Consider the following 26,878-nt stretch of genomic DNA (forward strand, 5'->3'; position numbering starts at 1 on the left):
ATACGAATAAAATGTAAATCCGATAGAAAAAAAGATTCGCTACAACAATAATACACAATAGTTAACACTTTAACTGAAACTAAGGAAATATCTTCTTGTAGAGATTTGGGAAACAATCAGATAAAGATAATAATAATATAACGATAATAACGAAAGCGTTGCGTTTGTGTGATACGAATAAAATGTAAATCCGATAGAAAAAAAGATTCGCTACAACAATAATACACAATAGTTAACACTTTAACTGAAACTAAGGAAATATCTTCTTGTAGAGATTTGGGAAACAATCAGATAAAGGAGCTACCACCTGAAGTCTTCAATTACAACTCCGAGTTGGTTGGACTGTAAGTAACTGATATTCATTCCTTTCTTGATATTGCTAGGAGTTTTATCGAATTATTTACTAAATATCATTAAGTAGATCCTCAAGCTTAGTGGGTGTAGTCAGCCAAAAAGAAAGTGAAAGAGGTAGGATGGTTCTAGATGGACAGTATTGAACAGAAGAGAATAACATACCTTAGTTTATTAAGGCATCTTCTCAATTAAATAAATAATCATCTTCTTAGATATGTCGGGGGTCTTCCTTTTGTTAACCCCACTCTCTCTTACCTTGATAACTTTGCTTTAGTTGTATAAGCGTGGCTGGTATGAAAGGAGAGGTAGAGAGAAGCTAAGACGTACTATTTACAATATAGGAAGAAATAAGTACAATAACTGTATGGGAAAAAATACAAAGAGAAGGGCGCGAAAGGGACATCATGTGAGGCGCCCACCCAAGGAAGTTGAGGTTTTAAAACTTACAAATATACGAATATAAAGAAGCAAAGAAATGAATTCAAGATGGTGACATACACATCCCATGAGATGGACCACGAACAAACCAAGTGCAAAACAAAAACTGATATTAAAAAGAACTTAAACTTATCTTACAACAACAAACATATGAAACATATGTGTGAACTGCGGTTATGAGACGTATATGAGAACGATCCTTCGCAGTAAAGCACTATTTGAGCAATAGTGAAAATCAGACCTGAAAAAAATTTCAGGCCTGTACGGGATTCGAACCACTGACCTCTGCGATACTAGTGCAGCGCTCTACCAATTGAGCTAACAAGCCAACTGGGAGCAGGCCATCAAATTAATTCGATATAAACCCGTAGATGATAAATCAAACAACAACAAACATATGAAACATATGTGTGAACTGCGGTTATGAGACGTATATGAGAACGATCCTTCGCAGTAAAGCACTATTTGAGCAATAGTGAAAATCAGACCTGAAAAAAATTTCAGGCCTGTACGGTGGTTCGAATCCCGTACAGGCCTGAAATTTTTTTCAGGTCTGATTTTCACTATTGCTCAAATAGTGCTTTACTGCGAAGGATCGTTCTCATATACGTCTCATAACCGCAGTTCACACATATGTTTCATATGTTTGTTGTTGTTTGATTTATCATCTACGGGTTTATATCGAATTAATTTGATGGCCTGCTCCCAGTTGGCTTGTTAGCTCAATTGGTAGAGCGCTGCACTAGTATCGCAGAGGTCAGTGGTTCGAATCCCGTACAGGCCTGAAATTTTTTTCAGGTCTGATTTTCACTATTGCTCAAATAGTGCTTTACTGCGAAGGATCGTTCTCATATACGTTAAACTTATCTTATAAAATGATTTTAGGAACCCTCAAGCGTTCCCTCAGCTTAAGATGGGCCTCGCACTTCGCGTTTCTTTGTACGCGAGTATCTCAATCAAAAGCGAACAGGATTTATGAATTTCCACGTATTAGTGATATTAAGTTTTAAAACTTACAGGTTTTTAGGCGGCAAGAATTTACATGGCGGTGTAATTTCCCAATTATTCAAGCTGCTGCGGCTGTAAGTAAAAAGTCGTCCGTACAAATGATTTAAATAAACTTTTACAACATTCACTCCCAGCGCATCCCCCCTCCCTCTTTCTCTTACCCAAGTGACACTCTGCCATTTCCGAACCTTATATCCACTAAGATTAGTCGTTGTTTGAATTTCATTGAAGAAAACAGAGAGTTTCATGGATGTTACAGAAGGCATATATGATTCCTCTGTTCATAAAGTCGAACCAGAGAACACTCAAAAGGAAACATCCCACACAGCAACTGATTGACACTTGAAAACTGGTTTACTTACTTAGAACAAACCTTAAATCCGGTGTAAAATAATTTTCCGCTTAGTTACTTACAGAACAAGCAGACTGAAGAACTACTGCCTGAAGTCTTGAAGAACAACGTAGAGTTGACTGGAATGTAAGTAATCAATTGGAGCCTTTAAGATTACATCGATTTTGTAAACATTCTCGCCATCTATTAAATTTCAAGAAACTTTACTTTAACATTAGTTTATCGGTAGTAACAGATGGTGGGTGGTTGTTTTAAAGAAAAGTGGTAAAGCTACCGCTGCCGTAAGTGCCGAGAAACTCACTTTCATGACCGCATTGTAAAAACATACGCATAGTGCTCTTACAAAGACATAGTTAAATATATGAACTTCATATATTTCATTGTACCTCATTTATCACTTTCACGGGTTTATTACGAATCAACTTAACGGCCTGCTCCCAGTTGGTTTGTTAGCTCAATTGGTAGAGCGCTGCACTAGTATCGCAGAGGTCAGTGGTTCGAGTCCCGTACAGGCCTGATTTTTTTCAGGTCTGATTTTCGCTATTGCTTAAATAGCGCTATCTACTGCGAGGATCGTGCATCATATGTATCTAATACCGCACTACAAAATATATGAACTTCATATATTTCATTGTACCTCATTTATCACTTTCACGGATTTATTACGAATCAACTTAACGGCCTGCTCCCAGTTGGCTTGTTAGCGCTATTGGTGGAGCGCTGCACTAGTATCGCAGAGGTCAGTGGTTCGAATCCCGTACAGGCCTGATTTTTTTCAGGTCTGATTTTCGCTCTTGCTTAAATAGCGCTATCTACAGCGAGGATCGTGCATCATATGTATCTAATACCGCAGTACAAAAAAAATAAATATATGAACTTCATATATTTCATTGTACCTCAAAACTTAAAAGACAGCGATGAACATTAACAAGTGCCAGTTTTTGTTTTTGTTTTTTTTGTTCTTAGCAGGGGGACTTGTAAGTGGGGGTTGGGCTTCAATTTTGTCTACTTTTAAGGGATAGGGTGAGGTAATTTACCTAGTAGGAGACAACCTTGTCCTATTGTAAATTAACCTGCCTTTGGCAAATTGTTGAATAAATAAATAAGTAATAAATAAATAAATAAATAATAAATAAATAAATAAATAATAAATAAATATATCAACACGTACTTCTGTGAGACTGAAAGGAATATCGAGTCCAGAAGAAACGGATGGTGTGGCTGTGTATGACTTTTGATTGTATCTGTACCACAGTCAAAAGCGAACAGGAGTTAAACATTTCCACGCTTTGGTGATACAAAGTTTTCAAAACCTACAGACAGTTAAACGACAACATGATGAAGATATTTCCAAGCGATGTATTTTCCCAATTAGTCAAGCTGCGGTGGCTGTAAGTGGAAGCTCGTCGATTTATATAAACTATTGCAAGTGTCACAACACTCAGTCCTAGTCCTTCCCCAAGCTTCACCCCTTTTTTCACCTTTCAGAACCCTTTGATATCTGCGTGGCACAGAAAGTTATGACCACACTACAAAACTTTATGACGTCAAATAACAAATCTAGATGGAAATTACAAAAGTAGCAACGGGCAAAACTGGTTTATCACATCACGTGTCTTAAGTCAGGAATACTGATAGCAACTACAACAGACGACAGAATGAACATAAATGAGGGACAAGAAGCAAACCAGTAAAGGTTATAAGAAAAATAACATTGCTAGACGAATCCCCCTTGCAAGGAAGTATTGACTGAGACTCCGTTAGATGTTTAACCTACAGCACATGCTATTTTCAAAACTTACTGACTCTAGACAACTGGTTTAATTACTCACAACAAACCCTAGATCTAAGGTAAACTACTTTTCACAAGCTCGTATATGACAATCAAATTGAAGAACTAACAGCTGGAGTCTTTAATCACAACTTAGATTTCACTCATCTGTTAGAAATAAAAATGAATAAAGGCTGATAGTTTCGAAAGAAACTGTTTGGGGCAAATAAAAGTCTAAGATTACAAAGATCATGTTTTCATTCCTTTCATTAACTTTATGTCAGCTAAATTTTCTTTAGGCTTAATTCATGGCGAGGAAAACAGGGTCGCGGATGATGTTTAAACTAACTGTCGTATTTGATTTATGAGTGAAGCTACAGCCGCTCTAATTACAAAACTTCACTTTCGTATCAGACAGCATTAATTGTACAACTCTTAAATATAGGCATGGTGCTCTAATAGTGGCATTGTTTACTGTTAAGACACGGAGAAATATAGCTACAGACAAGCGTTAATTTATTCCATCACGTGCTCCGAGGAGACTCGTACCAACTTCAAGTGGAAAATAAGTGTACGTTGAAAACCGATCGTTGGCGTGAATAAAACTTGCATAAAGGTAGTATTAAAGAACTGAAGAGGCTAACTTTCCCTCTTTAAATCGTACTTCAAGTTACTATGTTGTAAAGGTTACATTTATCCTGATTCGCCATGGAGATGTGCTCAAAGTCTCATTACTTGCTGAATATGAGCGAATATGTCTTTATGTTACATGATTGTCGTCGACCACAAGGCGAGTAACATGGGGTCAGGTTCGTTTAATCCCAGGCGTCCCAAGCTCAGGTCTCGAGCAAAAAGGAAGGATTATTTCATGAAAGCGTCCCGCGTTGTGTGACGCGGTGTCAAGTCACGCGAGCAACCGTTCAGAATTTGAATGCGTCATAAGGAATTGTATGGGGGAAAAAATATGGTTCATTTAAAACACTAAATGTACCGAAATATGAGTATTTTCCAGGTTAGATCAATAAAACTTACTCATTCCTTGTGTTTTCGTCGTGTTTTTTGGCGATTTCTGCTGTTTTGGGTTTGCTTTGCCATGATGGCAAAACAAGCCCAAAACAGCAGAGATCGCCAAAAAACACGACGGAAATACAAGGAATGATTAAGTCTTACTAACCTAAAGTGTAAAATATTCATATTTCGGAATATTTAGTGTTTAAAATGGACCATATTTTTTCCCCCATACTATTCCTTATAACGCATTCAAATTCTCAACGGTTGCTCGCGTAACTAAACACCGCGTCACACAACGTGGGACGCTTTCACAAAAAAAACCTTCGCTTTGGCTCGAGAAGTGAGCTTGGGATGCCTGTGGTGGTATAATTTGTAAAGTAGCATTGTGGAATGATCATATATCGATCATATCAGAATTACAGTAAAAGTGTTTGTTTCTCCCGGACATCAGAAACACGAATAAACTGTAAATTCGACAGAAAAAAAGGTTCGCTACAGCAAAAATACACAAGAGTTAACAGTTTTAACTGAAATCGAGGAAAATCTTCTCGCAGGGATTTGGGTAACAACCAAATAAAGGAGTTACCACCTGGAGTATTCAATAACAACTCCGAGTTGATAGGACTGTAAGTAACTGATATTCATTCCTTTGTTAATATTGCTAAGAGTTTTATCTTATTATTTACTAAATATGATAAGTAGGTCCTTAAGCTTATTTTGTAAATAATTTGTAAAGTAGCATTGTGGAATGATCATATATCGATCATATCAGAATGACAGCAAAGGCGTTTGTTTCACCCAGACATCAGTAACACGAATAAACTGTTAATTCGGAAGAAAAAAAGGTTCGCTACAGCAAAAATACACGAGAGTTAACAGTTTTAACTGAAATCGAGTACATATCTTCTCGCAGGGATTTGGGTAACAACCAGATAAAGGAACTACCACCTGGAGTATTCAGTAACAACTCCGAGTTGATCGGACTGTAAGTAACTGATATTCATTCCTCTCTTGATGGTGCTAAGAGTTTTATTCTGGTTTTTACTAAATATGATCAAGAAGGTCCTCGAGCTTAGTAGGTGCAGTATAAGCGTAAAGAACTGAAGAGGGTTACCTCCCCTATTTAAATCGTGGCTCAAGTTATATAGAATATTGTAAGGTTACGTTTATCCTAACTCGCCATCGACATGTACTCAGTCTCATTATTTTCCGAATATGAGCGAATATGTTGTTTCGCTTTCTGTCGGATATTCGCGTAGGCCCCAAATGCTTCTTGCGAGGCGTCTGAGAAGACACGCAGTGCTGGTGCTTCTGGAGTTTCGGGTGGAACCAGGCACCTCTTGAAACCAATCTGGTCAAGTTCCTTCATTTCCTTTAAGAGCTGAATCCACTTTCCTTGTACCTCACGTGGAAGCTCATCGTCCCAATTAAGACCAATCTGCCACAACTCTTGTAAACCTATTTTGGCTCCGATGAGGAACGTAGCTGCGAATCCAATGGGGTCGTATAAAACCGGGCAAGTTGACTTAGAAGCTTTTTCTTGGTCATCTTTATTCCACGGTCTAGTGAATGATCTTTCAGGCGCGGTAAATCCACTTTAACTTTGAAGCTGAATTCATCTGTAACGTAATTCCAGATCACAAATGTGTTCGATCACCCGAACACATTTTTTCTCGATTACAGAAAGCATGTGACCATTGTCCGCGTCATTTTCACTTCCGACCCCCCTTTAGAGTGTTGATACTTCGTTTAACCAGGTGAACTAAGTCTCAAAATCTCGCATCTTCTCTCAGTTGCAGATCTCTAAGCTTTACTATGTCTTGAGGGATCGTGTGGAACACGAACCTTGGATCTCTGTAAATAGTGTCCAAATAATCTCACGCTGCGTCATAGTCGGAGCCTATCCCTTTAATTAACTCTTATGGGTTATCTTGCAGACATGTACTAAGAAAAGTTATCGCATCCCTTTTGCTGTATTTTGATTCTATCGCATGCTTAAAATCGGCGCGAAAAATAGCACACTCTCTTACGTCTCTTTATTTACCCACGTAGCGTCAAGGAGCTTGTGGAGCTCGTTCAAAATACGTACGTGCCTCTAAGATTACGTTTCTAAAAAACGTAATACATACTGTCAAGACCTAATTGCAATAACTTCAAATTAACATTAAAATTGAAGTTTGTACAATAAAATTCAGAGTCATTAAAATACAGATAGAAAATGGTGAAGCAATAACTAAATAACTTAAAATTAGTATTAAAACGAAGTTTGCATTGTACAATGAAATTCAGAGTCACTAAAATACAGGTATTAAATTGTGAAGCAGCTAAAGTTTCAATGTTCGCAATAGCTTCTTAAAAAGGTTGATATTATTGGCCAGTTTCACACTTGAAGGTAATCCATTCCACTGCTGTGCACATAAGTGAAAGATTTTTTCATAAAATTTCAATTAAATTTAGGCGGGCACAAATTAATGCCGGTTCCTCTTAGATTGTACATAGTTTTCCTGAAACTGAAAAAATCTCTGATATACTTGGGACCGTGGTTATGCAAACATTTATATAACATATGGGATTGTTGTTTCCTTCTCTGGTCCGAACGTTTCCATATTCAAGATTCGCAGCAATTCATCATAAAGGGTAGACTTAAAATAACTTAGCAGTGATCTAAGAATATAATAGCTGGCATCTTCTAGCCGATTCGCTTGCACTTTCCCCAATCCAAGAAAGAGGGGGCAACAGTATTCAAAATGAGGGAGAATGAAAGTTTCATAGAGCTTTAACATTACATTGCCCAGGACAAAACGCCTTATTCTCCTGAGTGCGCCACTTTTAACGTATACCTTTTGAAGCTGTTTAGTAAAGTGATCCTTGAGGGATAGCATGCTATCAAGTTCAACGCCAAGTATTTTGATAGATGGCAGTGTCTCTATGACAGAGCTATGTATGGCCAGGTCGTAATTGTACTTACAGGGACCAATAGGTACTGCTTGCGTCTTGGTGTTGTTGATCACCAGATGATTCTCTTGAAACCACGATGATAACCGCTCAAGACCATTATTCACTACAAATTCGAGAATCATGGGCAAGACGTCAGAGGCATACATAGTTGAGTCGTCGGCGTATAACCTCAGAGATACATCTGGTAATGGCGTAATTCAAGTCATTTATATAAATATCAATCAGCAGCGGTCCGAGAAAGGACCCTTGAGGGACGCCCACCATTACTTCTGAGTAGCTAGAACAAACACCGGACAACTTAACTCGCTACCTTTGACCCAACAAATAGGAAGAAGTCAAGTTTAATGCAGACGGAGAGAAGCCATACCCTTTTAATTTAGCCAATAGGAGGTTATGGTTAATAGAATCAAATGCTTTGGACAGGTCCACTGCCACGGCGATGACTGCCTCCGTGTTGGCAACGCTTCGCCTCCAGTCTTCAGTCATCTTCAAGAGTGCGGTGCAACAAGAATGTTTCTTCAAGAACCCAGATAGATTCGGAGAAAGACGTTCATGGAAAGCACCATACAGCTGGTTAAACATAACCTTCTCGTACAATTTGGAAATGGCGGTAAGAATGGAAACAGGACGATAATTTTCTTTGCGTGTATCCTCATCCTTTTTAAATACCGGTGTCAAGCTCCCTCCCACTCTTCCATTCGGTTGGCCAGGATTGGTTCATAATCAGATAGTGAATCAGCTGTGTTATCTCCTCTGCTAGGATGGAAGCAGCGAGCCTTAAGAGACGAGGTGAAATTCCATCTACGACAACAGCCTTCCTGGGATTTAGATTGTCTAAGATTTCACGTACATAGCCGCAACTCACAGGCTGGAAGACAAACAGATCTAGCATTTTAGACTTTTCCATCTTAAAACCACAGGCGGCAGTTGTAGCATCGAGGTTGGTTTGGATGCTTTCATTTATTCCATTTCCCGAAACAAAGGACGTGTTTTCATGGTTTAGGGCGACATTATCATTTCCGGAACTTGCATTTTGATGGGTGTCAATGGGATGATAATCGCCAGAACTTACACTAGGGCGTCGTCTTCTATTTGAATACTTGGAATTCCACTACTTCCTGGCCCACCAACACCATTATTTTGTGCTTCAGAGGCTGTATATGTATCATAAGTTTTCAATGGGGCCTTTCCTAACTTAAGAAAAAATCCAAATATACCTTTGCGCCCATTTCCCTTGAAATAAAGTTTTCTTGACAATCTGCTATCCATCCCTCTCGTACTTCGAACTCACTGCGGATTAATCGTGAATAGTTTTCGTGTTTGGCCATAAGATTTTCAAAGGCTAACTGAAGTTCACTTGGACCATCTCTTACCTCTTGCTCTGGTCTTTCCGCTTCTGTTGACTTTGCTAAGGACTTTCCACATCGGGTGAGGGTTCCTTTGGCAGTCGTCTGATCAGTTTTCGCAGTTTTCAGGGCTTCCTCGGCCACGTGCTCTTGCGCAATTCTTCGTTACAACCCAGAAATCGAATGAAATGTTTCCTTACTCAGAACTGGTCAGCTCAGAAGACCACCACAAACAGTATAATATTATCCAAGCTTTAATAGTTAATCGATCTAAAGGAAACACATTTGCAATTCGAAATCAGAAAAACGCAAATAAAGCCTTAATCTCATAAGTAAAATTCAAAAAACGTGATTGGAAACTTACTTCTGTGGCAGGTCGTAAAAAAAGGTTTCTCTCTTCAGGTTAGCAGATTCGGGTAAGCGAACAGATTACAAAAAGCGACTTCTCTCTCTTACTGATTCCTCTGAAAACTGGTTTAAAACATGATAAGCGAACACGTTTAAATCACTGTACAGAATGAATTTCAATCACGAGTCTTAGCTTGTGACTAAAATATATCTGTCATCAAAGGCAACGCCTATTTACTAAACGAAACATTCAAGGCACCTGTGAAGTAAAATTCGTCGCCTCTTAGTCTAGGGTTGCATCCCTAAAGCAGCCGACAATTCCACGTCTGGAATTACAAGCAGCCGTTCTCGCCTCCCGTCTCGCGAAAACAGGAGTGAAAGAGTGTAGGATCCAATTTTTCAAGTCCTTCCCGCAGTTTCAAGCCATTTGTCTCGGCAAGGGTCAGATAGATCCGGAATATTTCGGACCCAAGTCAATGGAAGCACATTCCTGGTGAAGAAAACGTAGGGGATGATTTGTCGCGAGGATTGCATGTAAAGCAGCTAACGGGGAGATGGATGAACGGCCTAGAATTTCTGAAACTTCCTGAGGAACAATGGCCAGTCCAAACAGCTACACTGCAACGAGAAGGAGATATGCAGCATGGCCACGTCCATGCCGTCAGAGCAGCCTCGCCTGCAAATGTCGGAAATGTTATCAATGTGAAGGATTTCTGAAGTTGGCAAATGCTGATACGAGTTATCGCGTGAATAAGACGATTAGCCGAGAAGATACGCCTCAGGAGAAACGTAGCCAGTAGACAAGAAGGACCTCTCATACCCGAAAAGTTAAGGAAGGCTGAGATGTCATGGATCAGAAATTCCCAAAAGGATTTGAAGAGTCGAATGACTGGAATGAAGAGTTTAAGACCCTGAGCCCGTTTATTGACGACAAGCGGATTATCAGGGTCAAAGGAAGAATTGACAAAGCCCTCGTGTCATATGAAGAAATGCACCCAGTGCTGCTTCCCAATAAGCACAGGATATCACTGCTGATCACACGCCATATGCACAGCCATGGTCATCCCGGAGTAGCAACGACGACTTCAAAAGTCAGACGAAAATACTGGATCCTGAAAGCGAACAAGCTCAGTAAGAGAGTGAAATTTAAATGTGTTACTTGTCGAGAAATGGCACACAAAGCAGAGACACAGTTAATGGCAGACCTTCCGGCTCTCCGCTTAGCGCCGCAAACGCCGCCCTTCTACTGGAGCTGTCCATCTGCGGGAATTAGGAGTTGACCTCTCGACAATGGAATTTATCCTGGTGCTAAGAAGATTTTTCTCCATCCATGGATACTCGGTAGTGCTGTTGAGCGACAGTGGGTCACAGATGGTTGGCGCAGGGCGGGAACTGCATGAAATGGTCAAAGGTTTGATCCTAAAAAACTCTGTGATTTCTGTGCGAGAAGCATCAAATGGTTGTTCACTGCTCCAGCTGCTCCCCATCAGAACGGATGTGCTGAAGCTCTCGTTGAAAGTTGTAAGCGAGCCTAAAAGAAGGCAACTGGGGAACATATTTTGCTTCCGTTCGAGCTGTACACATGTCTTTTAGAAGTCGGACACCTCCTAAATCAACGCCCTATCGGCCGTGTTCCTAACGACCCGGATGATGTAAGATCGCTTAGCCGAATCTGCTAATCTAAAGAGAGAAACCTGTTTTTACGACATGCCACAGAAATAAGTTTCCAATCACAACTTTTTAATTTTACTTGAGATTGAGACTTTATTTGCGTTTTTCTGATTTCGAATTACGAATGTATTTCCTATAGATCGAATAATTATTAAAGCTTGAAAAACACACCGAATGCAAATATGGCGTCCAATTTGAGTTGCCATTGTTCTGGACTGACTAGCCTCGTCTTCACGTGGAAACACAAAAGGATTATTACATGTGTGAGAGGCTAGTCAGTCCAGAACAATGGCAATTCAAATTGGACGCCATTTTTGCATTCGGTGTATATTATACGGTGTGTGGAGATCTTCTGAGCTGACCAGTACCGAGTAAGGAAACATATATCTTTATATTAAATGGGTGTCGTCGACCACAAGGCAAGTAACATAAGGTCAGGTTCGTTTAATTTGTATAGTAGCATTGTGAAATGATCATATATCGATCATATCAGAAATACAGCAAAATTGTTTTTTTCACCTGGACATAACACGAATGCACTTAAAATTCGACAGGAAAAAAGGTTAGCTACAGGAAAGGTACACAAGAGTTAACACTTTTAACTGAAATTAAGGTAATATCTTCCCTTAGGAATTTGGGTAACAACCAGATAAAAGAGCTACCACGTGGAGTATTCTATAACACCTCCAAGTTGGTAGTACTGTAAGTAACTAATATTCATTCCTCTGTTAATAGTGCTAAGAGTTTTATTTTATTATTTACTAAATATGATTAAGAAGGTCCTCAAGCTTAGTGGGTGTAGTCGGCCATAAAGAAAGTGAAAGAAGTGGGATGGTTCGTAGATGGACAGTATTGGACAGAAGAGTTGAACATACCTTAATTCACTAAAGCATCTTCTCAATCAAATAAATAATCATCTTTTTAAATATGTAGGGGGTCTTCCTTTTGTTACCCCGCTCTCTGTTCTCTTGATAAATTTGCTTTAGTTGTATAAGCGTGGCTGGTATGATAGGAGAGGTGGAGGGAAGCAAAGACATACCATTTGCAGGATGAGAAGAAATAAGTAGAATAACTGTATGGGAAAAAATCCATAGGGGAAAGGCGCGAAAGGGACACCATGTGAGGCGCTCACCCAAGGAAGTTGAGGTTTTAAAAATACGGATAAAAAGAAGCAAGGAAATAAAATTCAAGATGGTGACATACACAATCCCATGAGATGGACCACGAACAAACCAAGTCCACAACGAGAATTGATATTAAAAAGAACTTAAACTTATTTTATAAAATGATTTTAAGAACCCTCAAGCATTCCCTCAGCTTAATGCATACCTCGCACTTCATGTCTCTTTTTACGTCAGTGGAGACCTTAATATCGAGAGATGGCCATATTAAAGCAAACGGCAAACCGCGGTTTGCCGTTGGCGGTTTCACGTTAGCCGTCTGCCGATATTCGGGATTTAAGATTTGCGGGAGGTAGCACTGATGAATTATGGGAAATTAGTACAAAAACAAGATGGCTGTTGCCCGAAGGTGGGTTGTGGATTAATTTGTTGGTCGGATTTTTTTGATTAATTAATGAGAGCAGAACACGTTGATCCTCTTTAAATAAAGCGAGACTACAAAGATCTGTTGGACAAAGAGTAGCTCTGAAGGCTCGTCGTCGAGTGATGAAGATCTCGATTTCTTATTTCTTGAAGCAGCTTTTCCTGGCCGTATGAATGGAGCCAGATAGGAAACAAAATGAACACCCATGCATTCACATATCATCAGAAATTGGCTTTTGTTTAACCTCAAAGTAATCCGACTGACAAAACAGTTTTAATAAAAAGTAGCCAGACGCCATATTTGTTTTTATTCATTCTTTCACTTCTATTTTAGCTGAGAAATCGTCTTCAAAATTACGTTTCTATGAAAAATATGATTCACACGCGAAAGAGTTCTAATAGTAGTGTTTCTCTTAAACGTGGGATTGTGATGTTTTTGGGTGCAAAAAAACTTTGCGGCTAATCACTTACCTCTAGAGCGTGGTCTAGCCGTACAAACGTGAACCTGAGACAGCAAACCTGGCGGCAAGGCACCGGTCACGTGACTTCTTGACGCTAGCAGTTCGCAGGAAATACCTAAAAACCTCGATCTTAAGGTCCCTAGTATCTCAATGAAACTCGAACAGGATTTATAAAATTCCCCGTATTAGTAATACTAAGTTCTTAAACCTACAGGTTTTTATACGGCAACAAGATCAAGAATTTACAAGGCGATGTATTTTCCCAATTAGTCAAGCTGCAGTGGCTGTAAGTGAAAAGTCGTCTATGCAAATGATCTATATAAACTTTTGCAACATTTACTTCCAGCACTTCCCAACCCTATCCCTCTCTCCTCCCTCTTTCCCTTACTCAAGTGATATTCCCCAATTTTCGAACCTTATATCCCCTAAGATTAGTCATGTCATTCAAGAAAACAGAGGGTTTCGTAAATGTTACAGAAGGTAAATATAATTTGTTTGTTCACAAAGTCGAACCAGAGAACACTCAAAAGAAAATATCCCACGCAGCAACTGATTGACTCTGGAAAACTGCTCTACTTACTGAGAACTAACCTTAAATCCAGTGTAAAATCCTTTTCCTGCACAGTTTCTTACAGAATAATCAGATTGTTCGATGAAAAAGTAAGCGAACTGGAGTTAAACATTTCCACGTTTTTGTAATACAAAGTTTTCAAAACCTACAGGCGGTTAAACGGCAACATGATTAAGAAATTTCCAAGCGATGTATTTTCCCAATTAGTCAAGCTGAAATGGCTGTAAGTAGAAGCTCGTCGATTTATATAAGCTATTGCAAGGGTCACGATACTAAGTCCCAGTCCTTCCCCTCCCTCACCTCTTTTTCGCCTTTCAGAACCCTTTGATATCTGCGTGGCACAGAAACTTATGACCACGCTACAAACTTAATGACATAAAATAACAAATCTTGAAGGCAAGTACAAAAGTAGCAAAGGGCAAAACTGGTTTAACACATCACATGTCTTAAGTCAGGAATACTGATAGCAACTACAACTGACGACTGAATGAACACAAACAAGTGCAAGAATCAAAACAGTAAGGATGATGAAGTTAAATAACATTGCTAAACAAATTCCCCTTGCAAGGAGGTATTGACTAAGACTCTGCGTGATGTTTAACCTACAGCACATGCTATTTTCAAAACTTACTGACTCTAGAAAACTGGTTTAATCATTCAATTACAATTAATCATCACACATTATTTGGAAGTTAACCCATTGACACCTACGTGTAACATTTTTATATAAAAGGATTTAAAAAAATAACAAATCTTGAAGGCAAGTACAAAAGTAGTAACGGGCAAATCTGGTTTATCACATCACGTGTCTCAGGTCAGCAATACTGATAGTAACTATAACAGACGACTGAATAAACACAAATGAGTGACAAGAATTAAAACAGTAAAGGTGATGAGAAAAAAAACATTGCGAGGAAAATTCCCCTCAAATAAGTATTGACTGAGACTCCGTTCGATATTTAACCTATAGCACATGCTATTTTGAAAACTTACCGACTCTAGAAAACTGGTTTAATTATTCAAAAGTGGATCTTAAATCTAGGGTAAAATACTTTTTACAGGCTCATATATGATAATCAGATTGAAGAAATAACACCTGGAGTCTTCAATCACAACGTAGATTTGACTCATCTGTAAGTAATAAAAGTTTGAGAGCACAAAGCTCATGTTTTCATACTCTTCATTTACTAAAATCTTAGCCAAATTTTCATCAAGCTTAATTCATGGCCAGGAAAACAGGGTCGTGGATGGTGTTTAAATTAATTGTCGTAATTGATTTATTGGTCAAACTAGAGCCTCTTTAAGTGCAAAACTTCACTTTTGTGACAACATTTTGCATCTCTTCAGTATACGCATGGTTCTCTGGCAGTGGCTTAGTTTAATGAGAAAACGTGCAAGACAAGGATAAATATAGATATTGACAAGAGTTTATATCATCACGCGCTCCGAGGAGACTCGCAGCAACCTCGAGTTGAAAATGAATTTTAAGCTGGGAAAACTGACTGTTGGCGTGAATCAAATTTGCATAATGGCGGTAAAGAACCAAAGAGGGTACCTTCCCCTCTTTTAATCGTAGTTGTATAGAATATTCTAAAGGTTACTTTTATCCTGGCACGTGTTCGAGGTGTGCTCAAAGTCCCTTTATTCGTTGAATACGAGCGACTATCTCTTGAAGTTTAATAAGGGTCATCGACACTAAGGCGAGTAACAGAGTTAGGTTTGCTTATAAATTAGCACCTTGGAATGATTATATATCAGTCATATCAATATTATTGTAAAAGCGGTTGTTTTACTTCAACATGATTCGGATACTTGAACTGTAAATCCGACAGAGAAAAAAGGTTTGCACAGCGACAATACATAAGAGTTAAAACTTTCAACTGAAATCAAGAAAATATCTTCTCGTAGGATGTTAGGTAACAACCAAATAAAGGAGCTACCACCTGGAGTCTTTAATAACAACTTCGAGTTGATCGAACTGTAAGTAACTGATACTCATGCCTCTATTAATGGTGCTAAGTGTTTAAACACTTGGATTAAAATCTCATTATTTATTAAGATATGATCAAGGAGGTCCTCAAGCTTAATTGGTGGGTGCATTCAGTTGGGACGGTTTGTAGATGGACAGAGTTGAACAGAAGAGAGTAACGTATCCTCATTACAGCATCCTCTCATTCTCATAAATAATCACATAACTATATACGTCGGCGGTCTTCGTTTTGTAGACTCCAATCCCTATTCCCTTGATAACTTTTCATTTGTTTTATTTGTACAAGAGTAGCTGGCATGAAAAGGAAAGGTAGAGGGAAGCGCAAAGGGATTGTCTTTTCCTTCAAATCTTTACCAGGAAATAAATGAAGAAATACTTTATACAGGATAAGAAGAAATAAATAGAATAACTTTAAGAAAAAAATTTAAAAGGGAAAGGCGCGAACAGGACACCATACAAGGCACCCACCCAAGGGAATTGAGGTTTTAAAAATTTAAAGTGATACAGATATCTAAGGAAGCAAAGAAATAAAATTTACGATGGTGGCATGGACAATTGCCGTGAGATGGATCACGGACAAAACAGGTCCACCTGAAAAACTGATATTAAAGAGGTCTTAAACTAACCGGTATTTTATAAAATTATTCAAAAGAACCCTCAAGCTTACCCTTTCAGGAGGGGACTCACAAGTGCCACAAAACACATTTTTATTCAGATAGTGCATACTCCATTTCAGTCCACATAATAGCACATAAACTGATAACAAACGCCCACAATCAATGACCAAGGACACAATGACTTATCTAACAAAAAGCAGGAGGTGGTCTAAAAGATTAGGTCCCTTTGAAGCCAAGCCTCGTATGACTGTTTTAAGTTAAAACTTAAACAAGGGTCGTACTAATGCCGAATGAACTTCTTTCGAAATCAATAATTGGTAGTCCATACATTTTTGAGCTTCAGAAAGCCTATCTGTCCAATTGATGTATTTTCCGGGAAATTCAAACTAAGTTATTGTAAAACTCTTTTAACTCTTCTGTTCATACAGACAACTTAACGACAACAACCTGACAGAGATGCAAGAGGGCTTGTTTGATGGTTTAAGAGCATTGAAAAAACTGTGAGTTTTAAAAAAAAACCTTTAAACATATAACATGGGAAAAATCAAAATTATTTATATGAGAAATCGGAACTCTGCAAATTGGCATAAGATAAAACTAATATGTCACCCTGAAAAAAAAAAATGGAAACATGTATAAATACTGAAGTAAGAGATCATATACCGTGAGATGTACTAATTTGATGAATGAGCAAAATAATGCGCATAATGGATGCTCCAGTTCCTAAACAGCAAATAACAACAGTGTGGCACACTACGATTCAAAATAGGAAAACGAGTATTTAAGCGAACAGCCCCAGACGTATCGAAAACTATCAGAAATCAAATTCAACAAAAAGTCAGGATGTTGACCGGTATTGTGTATCTTAAATTAGTTTGAAAGACTCACCTTTGATAGCTAGATAATGTGATGGAAATTTACCCACTATTGTCATTTTATTCTAACTTTTAATCAGATGGCTGCAAGACAACAGAATTGTAAGGCTAGATAATTACGTTTTCGAAGACTTGACTAATTTGGACGAGCTGTGAGTATGATAAAAAATATAATGTGTTTGCAAAAAACGTCTAACTCTTTCTCAAGTTTCTTCTCCTTTAAAAAAAAAAACAAGTCCCAGCTATTTTCAGCCATGGCAATCTCAAGACGATTATTCATATTATAATATAACTTGATCGTTATCAATAAAGATTTGGAAATGCAAAGACTGGCAAAAACCAACGATAAAAGCCTACGTTTCGGTGTCATCATGACGCCATTGTCAAGGAGAAATAAAAATGACAAAGTTTGTGGCAAGGTGTAACACTAAATTAGCATAAATATGTTAGGAGCTAATTAACCAAATACTTTTGTGCGAATTGAATCGCTTTGCACGATCAGAGTGGGTTTTAGGTCTTTGATGAAAAGCATTTCGTTCATCAAACAATCGAGCTTGTTACTACACTTTCTGTTTAGAGTCATTCTGGTATTTTCTTAAATCATGACTTTGATTACTTCTTTTTCAATTCGTTGGAATAATCACAAAGGGAGAGTCCGCGTTTATCAACATTAGACAAAAGTGTTAAGTGGCCGAAGAAAATTTAAATAGTCAGCTGCCTCTTACCTTTTGCTATAAATATTGAGTTATATATATAATTAGCGAAAGGAACACAATAATTGTTGAAGATGCTCTGTACTATACTCCACACTTTGTACGCATATGGCATCACTCAGCCCTTTAAGTATTTTTCATGACCAACATCTGTATTCATTTTAAGTTACTTATAAATTTCAGATCGTAGACTTAATGACGATTTAATTTTCCTGTTTTGTCATCATCAGCTATCTGTCAAATAACAAGTTGAAGAGTCTGCCAGACGGAATTTTTAACAGCCTTTTCAACTTGAAACATCTGTGAGTGAAATGGTTATTTAACAAGGGAGATAATTGGAAACAACCAAGTGATCATTTTTGTGATATTGTTTACAAAAGCACAGCCGTCACGGCTCAAATAAACTGGAGTTTTCCAGCTTGACTTTGTGAATCTGATTCGATGAATCTGATTCAATGAAGAAAAGAATGCTATTTTATGCAGTTGATGTGCTTTGTTAAGTAATGGTAAGTATACTTGGGGGTTTAAATGTTTAAAAGCTCGAATTTTAATAGCAGCCTTAACAAGCACTTTGTTTTTTCTTTTTGCTGGATAAAGTGTCAGTTTTTAACATATGATAACCAATAACCAACGGATGCGCAAGTGATAACGCTGATAATGATACTAATAATAATAATAGCAATAATCATAGCAATGATGATAAAATAGTAATAGTAAGAAAAACAGTAAGAAAAGGGGAAGCCACTACACAAGTAAACTACAGTTTTGAAAGTTCTTCTCCAAAAGCCATTGGAAAAGTAAAATTCTATGAAGCACTTTAGCTGATAATTCTATTATTAGGGAATTCCTTGTAACTGTGGTGATTTTTTCAGGGATTTGTCAAACAATGAACTCAGAAATCTGCCTTCGCACATCTTCAGAAACATTACAGCGGTACAATTTCTGTGAGTAAGATTCTCATGGACATAAAAGATTGAAGATTAATTGTTAAGGATTTTCTTGAAAACATCAAATGCTGTAAATATAACAGCTACCTAGTTTATGACAACTCTAATAATAATCTACTTTTAGATGGCAAACGTTTTTGTCCCCTTTATATTTTGTATATTATGTTGTTGTACTGGAGGATCAAACTACCCCAATAAGTTTGTAATTTGTAACAGGATATGGATCATAAATAATTTTTCAAATTCAGCTTAAACAATAGACCTTCTTAAGGCGCTTGAGAATAAACTTAGAAGTTTTCGATTTTACCCTTGAGAGCATTATACTTATGTCTGATGTTTTTCTTTGAAGATAAAGAGCTATTTTATTGGGAAAAGAAATGCCATTGCCTTGCCTGAACTACAGTAGTGACTAAAAAACAGTGTTAAAGATATCACTCCACAGGTACACCTGGGTATATCAGTCTAAGCTTTCCTTGTTTCTTTTTTCAGGAAAATGGGCTACAACAAAATTGAGAGGCTTCATGAAGATCAGTTCCAGGGCTTGGTAAAAATGCTCGAATTGTAAGTACACTCAGAGTTGAAACCTTGTCCCAAGATGATCTGATTGGCAAACCACATAGCCCCTCAACAGCTCTTTCAAATTTATCAAATCAGTTGATAAAACCAAAATTACAACATCATTGAAATGTTAACTCCAACATCGCTTAAATGTGATGAGCAACACCCAATTGAAATCACATTATGTTTCTAAAATTATGTATTTATCTTTTGTTCCTTTCATCTGTTTAAGATATCTCTCGGAGAACAAAATTGAGGCTTTGCCAGATAAAATTTTCGAGGGCGTCAAAAACCTCAATGCTCTGTGAGTACGGTTAATTACAAAGAAAAAAACATGCTAGGATGTTTAAAGTGATGGGGAGAGTATAATAGAAGCATTTAAAATCTGAGATCTTACTTTAAAAATTTGAATATGAAGTAGAATAGACAGTGCAAAAAGAACCGTTTATTTAAACATACTTTTAGTGAGCAAGGGGGGATATTAGTGAAATGCAAACACACATAGTTGAGAACCAGATAGTTTTACAGCCATTGAATGGAATTTTATGAGGAAAATGACATTTGTAAGAAACTTTCTACCTACTAATTGTAAGTGATTATGTTCTTTATTTCAGCGATATCTTCGGCAATGAAATACAAAACGTTTCCATCACGACTTTCAGCTATACTCATAAATTGCGATTTTTGTAAGTTCACGGCAAATTACAGATGCTTATCTAGACACCAAAACTTTTCTATTTTTTTTTTTTTTTGGGACGGTCTATTTGAACATTGATATGTACTTATTGACGAGTTCGGTCGAACTGGAAGGAACAATATTTGCCTCAAGAGAGCTAATTATTTCCCAGTCCAAGCCGACCTCACTCTGTCAATAAACATTTTATCACATGACTTCTGACTAATTGAGTTTTTAAAAATACCAAAAAGTTTGCTTTAACTTAAATAGGACTCAATAGACCAGCGCGCGAGGGAAATCATAAAAACAATTTCTATGTGAAAACTTTTCCTTTCTTTTTCGAGTCGAAACAAGGAACTCACAGTTCATCGCAAATCTTGACTGATTCATTCTTGTTTGTTCACTGCTGTCACTCGTTTTTTGAAACAACAGCGAACAATGTCGCCGTGTAAGTACACTAGTGTCGGTCGGCGTTTTCATCTTTCACTATGGTTTTTTTTAGGAATTGCACGAGTGGGACCGGACGGGTCATATCATAACATAAATTCTATTCTTAGAAATACACTTTTTGAAATAAGTCAAATATATTTTGTGAAGCAAATTACGATATAAACCGACTTAATGTTTGATTAATTATTACTCAAAACTGCAGGTTCATACATTACAACCTGATGGCTGAGCTCCCCAGAGGATTTTTTACCAGGCAGTTGAAGCACATTATAAGAGTGTAAGACTCGGTCCATAAAAATCATTTCCTTCGATCACATCTTTTCTTAAATAACAGCCTATCATATTAATCAATTAAACATTATTAATTGAATTCAGATCATTAACGATTAAGGTGTTTAGCGTAAATCACTTAATTTCCCCTCATTTTATGTAAGCATATGCTTTTTATTAATGTTTAGTGATGTAATAATAAAGTGCAGTTTTTTTTTTCATTCCAGAACTTTGGACACCAACCTCATGTGCTGCCACCTCGATCTTTTCAGGCAGGATGCCGATTGCGACTATTTTTTCAATGACAACTTCGCAAGCTGTCACTCTATGTTCCGTAACCTTGCTCCAAGGAGAAGTCTTTGGGTTGTTGGTCTTCTTTCGTTGTTTGGGTCTTTGTTTGTTGTTGGGTGGCAGTATTTTTTCCCTGATAACAATGTGGTCCAGTCTATCATGCTGGTGAATCTGGGAATCTCAGACGGCATCATGGGTATTTACCTTATCACTATAGGTATAAAAGACCTGCAATGGTCAGGAGAATACTACCTGCACGACTACGAGTGGCGCACTGGTTGGTTTTGTCATTTCAATGGCGCCATGTCTGTCTTTTCAAGTGAGGTGTCAGTTATGATGATCTCTCTGATTGCATGGGACAGGCTCAAGAACATTGTGTTTCCCTACACTTTTGCAAAAATTACACCAAGGCAGACTCGTATAATGTGTGCAGTCATCTGGCTGGTTGGAGGCATTATGGCATTCCTTCCCTTGTCTGGAATGTACTACTTTGGTGACTGGTATTATGGCAAGAACGTAGTGTGCTTGCCCCTGCAGCTTTCCCCGCAACTACAAGAAGGCTGGGAATACTCCACTTCCATCTTTATCGTTCTAAATTTTTTTCTTTTTATCTTCATTATGGTGGCTTATATTGCCATCTTGTTGAAATCATGGTGGTCAAGCAGACGGCTCGGCGCACATGGAACTGTGCGTGAAATACGAGCAAGAGCACAAAGTGCACAGGCCAAAAGAGAAAAAGCACTTGCCAAAAGGGTGTTCTTCATCATTCTGACCGACTTCTTGTGTTGGATACCAATCATTGCTATCGGCATCAAGTCTCACGTCGAGAAAACATTTGATCCCCCTGGTGATCTGGCAGTGTGGATTGCAGTGTTCGCTCTTCCGATCAATTCAGCTATCAACCCACTGCTCTATACGCTTTCTACTCCACAGGTAACAGGTCTATTCATTTTCACTATTGAATACGACATACTGTCACGTTCAAATTTTCTCTGGTGTCAGGGTAGGCAGGCAACTTAATTTTGTAATTGTGACGATTGACATAGAAAATCAGAAATGAAAAAGAGATTATTCAAAAGTCTCGCACTAACTATCCCATAAATTTCTGATGTGTAGGTGCAAGCTATACTAAAACCAAAACTGAGGAAGCTGTGGTCGAATGTTCGATCTTTTTTCAACAGAGGGCAAAATCAAGAAGGTACAGTTTGATGTTCCATTTTAAAATACCATAATAACAATAATGGTACTTCACACCTCGAATTTCAAATTTTTTACGCCTGAGGCGTACAAAAAGGAATAAAGAGTGACTTTAAATGTGTGGGTAGAAATGGGGGCAGAGCACGTTTCATGGGCGGGGTGGGGCGCGTCGCTAGTTGAAATAATTATTTCTGATCGATTTCTGATCGATCAAAGCCATGTTCTACGAGTATTGACGCAAATTGAAGCCATTTGTCAAACCCTTTTGAATAAGAATGGAGCGGAAATTTGTAAATCATTATCAAAATATAAAGGAATCAACCTCTGTCTTAAATTTCAATATAAGATTAATACAAATCTGACTTGTAGAATGAGTTTTGTGTAATAAAGGTTTGGAAAAGCCTGACAGTGGCTTATTCTCTGTTTGGGGAAGACCAAGTCATTTTTTTTGTTTGTATTATAACATAGAAGAAGTAGACAATGATCAGCAGGGACAGGCTGGAAATGAAGATGCACACGCTATCAACGAAGAGGGTAATAATCAATCAATCAATCAATCAAGTTTATTGTCTTTACGTGAGGCATGGTTACCAAGTTGTCCGAGCCAGAGGCTCGTGTATAAAACCTGAGACTATAAAAAATTATGTTTAGATAATAATATAAATATGGCGATAAAAAGATAAATCATATTGATATTGTTAATAAGGTTGATCAATATAATACACATGAAATACGCCTTCTCTACCTTGGAAATTTTTCGCGTAACAACCTTTCCATCCTTTTTTTGCGTTCATTAGTAATCCTGATTTTTTTTCTTTCATTTTTTCCTCGTAGGAGAACACATTGAAATGCAAGTAATAGAACACCACGATATTCCAGAAATAAAAGCCCTTGAATTGCTTGCTCCACAACCAGGCAAGTGCTCCATCTGTACACTTACTTTCAGACAGCACGTTGTAAATAGTGAAGTAAAACCACCCAATGGGAAACATACCAAGGACATTATTCGACCCGAAAAATTTTCAACCGTGACACTGATGTTGATGGTTATGCCATGACTCACTTTGCAACATAACTTCCTTGGCATGTGTATCTAGTCTATTTTAAATGTACCAGAATATTTGCTATTTCAAATTGAAATACCTAGAATAAAACCACAGCATTCCTTTTTTGTTCTGGTACATTCTTTAGGTGCATTTTGAGAGAGAAAGGATTCAAAAAGTTTTTCCATATGACATAAAAGTGACTAAATTTGGCGTTATCACTTTTGGTTGATGACTGCAAGAAGAACGTCTAGTTTAACCAGCTTTGGTTTTCTTCAGATACGTTTAAAAATTTTGTTGAAACTTTTCCTTAAGGACCTTTTACCTCTACTGGTGAGACGCCCCTCCCTTTCCTTTAGCAACCTGTACATGCCCAGTGTATCATGGGAAAAAGGTACCCTCGTCCCACATACGATACGGGTGTTGTAAATGAAGGATATCTATATATTGATAATGATCATTATGTTTTGAGTTTTTGGTTTTATTATATGATAAATAACTCTAACTTAAAAATATTCCTTAACTTTGTCGACAGCGATGGAACAAGCCTGTAGAGGGGATGAAAGTGCATCTTCCTCAGGTATTATTACTTGTTAACTGAAATAAAACTCACAATCTTGCAGATGTAAACATGAGCTGTGTAACATAAGAAGTTTATATCCATCGAGAAATTAGAAAATTCATCGTGATTTCTAGAACTTTCGGACAATTTTTTACGCTCGCACGCATCCAGTTCTGAACGTAAAGCTTACAGTTAAACTTGACCGAAGTATTTCAGGTCTTTTTTGTTTTTGGTCGGATAGCTTAGTTGTATATTTCATCAATCAATAAATAATAGAAAATACATGGATATTACCCAATAGAAAATGAAATTGTTTAGTAATGTATTCAAGAAGAAAACATGAACCAAAAGCCTCATGACATGGTTTACTCTACTTGTTCCTTGAAACAGATTATGAGGATGGTTTTGACATCCAACCAGCCACTAAAAAGACTGTGAAAGGTAAGGCCTTTTCAATTTTAATTTTTTTTTTAAAGCAAAATATACTACTTCACAAAACAATGAATCAAGGAATGTCTTGTATCACGCAAAGTATTGGCTGGTGCTACCGAGCTGGCGCACGGAATACTTGATTGTATTCTTTCTTTTTGTATAATACCGCGGAGAAGATCGGTATTCCATATTATTAACGTTATAACCAGCAATAAAATCAGTGTATTCATGAGAGAAGCCTCGTATTTCCTCCTTCTCTTACTGAACCAAAAAGATCATCGCAGTTGAAGAACTTCTAATTGGCAAATTTGCCTGTTGTCAGAGAAGTGTTAAACTTGCAGTTAGAGGTATTCACGTCAAAGGTACTCACAAATGAATGTCTTCCGAGAAAATTAGCAACACCTGATTGAAACCTTCGAAGGATCGCTATCAGTGAGGATGAATATAAGTAAAATAATCGTATAATTATATTGTGAGGTTTGAGGCTTTTCAGGCATGTTTTCTAGAGCTGTTCCTACTCTAGTAATAAATTACCTTATTTGGGTAAGAAGTTATGTTTATATCTAAACGTATCATGACTTGAATAAGTTGATTACTTAACTTCTGAGCCTTTACGAAACAACCAACATGTTAGTCAAATGAAGCGTGCTCTCTATCTTGTTGCAGTCACTGTTCACCATGGAGAAAGCCAGTACCGACAAAGAAGACGAAAAGAAAGTAATTAATTGTCGACTATCATTATTTAAGTGGGAATGCCTAAACATCGATATAAGATTCTGATATTGTGACTTAGTTCTATGAAGGTTTTATTTTACCTAGAAATAAATTTCATAATGGATCTACAGACAAAGAAAAATGTAGGTAAATGGTGGATAAGTTAGGTGCATGAAAGAGACCTTTTTTTGACGGACAGTAGTTGTAACTGTACCTTTTAGCTACTGACACAAGATTCAAAAGATATCGCGATTATTGGGCGTTTCATCGATAGGACCTTGACTTAAATGATATAAAGAGCCATAAAAAATTCTGAAGGAAAGTGAGCACCGGCTTGTCCTTTTTTGTTACTGCTATGAAAAAGTTACCGGAACTGTTACACGTAGGTCAAGAGTATGCACTCCTCACAATAATCCAGGACCAGAAATTAAAGGCCCTTTAATGAAGATTTTAAGAAGTGATAGCATTCAAAGGCTGACTGTTTATGCACTCCTCAAAATTGAGGTTACGTGCTGTCCCTGGTACCCCAACCTGATTTTTATGAATGCAATCGTTTTAAAACCTATTTATGCAGCTCAAGAAGGAAAAAGTAAGCCTGAGCTTAAAAAGCCCTCCGTGAAAGGTAAAAAAATTAATTGATTGTTTTCAAATGAGAATTTTTTTAACATATGTTGCATTTACTGCTGCTCACAGTGCGAGTTGTTCATGATATTGACAGCTGGCCAACTGGGCAACTTGCCTGCCTATAAGCGGGCAATGGGTCTACTATGTAGACCGCTTCATTTCTTTATTTTACAGGAATTGTTGTAGCTTATACAGTGACAGTGAGAGTAATTCTTAGCTTAGTCCATTACATAACCTTATTCTAACTTTGCTTTATTAAAGCTGGTAAATCTGAGGAGCAGGTGAAAAGTGAAGAGATTCCAGGGCCCAGTGACAAACGTAAAGGAAAGGGAATGGTTTTTGATTGGTCGCTCAAGAAGTTGAGCCACTTTATGGGCTATCGAGGCCTCACTTTTAGTTGGGCAGTCACTGGAAAAATTCTATTGAAGAAATTGGTTAAGAACTAATGACTTTTTAAAAACGTTTAGGTAGAAGAAAAGGTGGATTACTGACTAGTAATTTAGTATTCTATCAAATAAATCATTTTCTGAAGAAGCTAAAAAAAAGAAGGTAATAATTGACTATTCCTGCAAGTAGAAGTGTCTAATGCCGATAGACCATTGTGATATTCAAAATTGCCTAGTATTATTTAAGGCGCCATTTTGCTTTGAATTAAATATCACAATGGATCTGTAGACAGTAAACAAAAGTGACCGTAAGGCGAAAGGCTTAAAGGAAAATTGTTTACGATCTTATCCTTCACGCTTCAGTTCTTTCGTCGACTCCCGTATTGTTTATTCAAAGGGTCATCTTTACTCTCTCAGAAAAAGCGCTGCATCACAAACCCTAACGCCTACTCTGGTATCTTTTCTAAGGAATCTTGGCTTGCTTCGTGCCCGTAGAAAGAGAGCTGGTAGACTGGTTCGCCTGAAGAGAGCGAAGCAATCGAGAGTCATTCCTGTTATTATTAATTCCCGGCCAACTCATGCGTGGAATGTTAATCTTAATTTTAGTCACACAAGACCCCGAACACTTCGACGCATTTCAACTCTGCCCTCACAGCCAAGAATCATTCCTTGTTGTATGGTAATGAACACAAGATCCGTT

The 26,878-nt window shown here is 37.7% G+C and overlaps 3 protein-coding genes and 1 long non-coding RNA gene across 5 annotated transcripts in view; all 4 read left to right on the top strand.

The window, feature by feature from the left end:
• Window positions 1–10,434: 10,434 nt before the first annotated feature.
• On the top strand, window positions 10,435–10,866 carry LOC148740611 (uncharacterized). The gene has a single exon (XM_088749708.1). The coding sequence runs from the start codon at window positions 10,435–10,437 to the stop codon at window positions 10,864–10,866; it is 432 nt and encodes a 143-aa protein (XP_088605834.1).
• A 2,387-nt stretch (window positions 10,867–13,253) lies between these two features.
• Window positions 13,254–14,967, top strand: LOC148740612 (uncharacterized). Its single transcript, XR_015996456.1, has 3 exons — window positions 13,254–13,548; window positions 13,985–14,056; window positions 14,895–14,967. It is a non-coding gene; the product is annotated as an uncharacterized LOC148740612 (long non-coding RNA).
• Window positions 14,968–19,771: 4,804 nt separating this feature from the next.
• Window positions 19,772–23,475, top strand: LOC148740613 (G protein-coupled receptor GRL101-like). Its single transcript, XM_088749709.1, has 7 exons — window positions 19,772–19,837; window positions 20,148–20,219; window positions 20,862–20,936; window positions 21,157–22,153; window positions 22,337–22,418; window positions 22,886–22,951; window positions 23,252–23,475. The coding sequence occupies exons 3-7, from the start codon at window positions 20,881–20,883 to the stop codon at window positions 23,473–23,475; spliced, it is 1,425 nt and encodes a 474-aa protein (XP_088605835.1). The 5' UTR covers window positions 19,772–19,837; window positions 20,148–20,219; window positions 20,862–20,880.
• A 517-nt stretch (window positions 23,476–23,992) lies between these two features.
• Window positions 23,993–26,878, top strand: part of LOC148740614 (uncharacterized) — an 8,603-nt gene continuing 5,717 nt past the window's right edge. Inside the window, exons 1-4 of one of the 2 annotated variants that reach the window (XR_015997339.1) lie at window positions 23,993–24,040; window positions 24,413–24,463; window positions 25,121–25,171; window positions 25,743–25,790. Coding sequence is in view for 1 of the 2 variants with exons in the window: in XM_088751084.1 (XP_088607210.1) it covers window positions 25,610–25,790 (181 nt within the window). In the remaining variant the exon portion in view is untranslated. Of the gene's footprint in view, window positions 24,041–24,412; window positions 24,464–25,120; window positions 25,791–26,878 lie in introns of both variants that reach the window. The other variant, XM_088751084.1, reaches the window with a different exon arrangement.

The sequence above is a fragment of the Stylophora pistillata genome, chromosome 2 (assembly GCF_964205215.1).
Source record: "Stylophora pistillata chromosome 2, jaStyPist1.2, whole genome shotgun sequence".
Lineage (NCBI taxonomy): Eukaryota > Metazoa > Cnidaria > Anthozoa > Scleractinia > Pocilloporidae > Stylophora > Stylophora pistillata.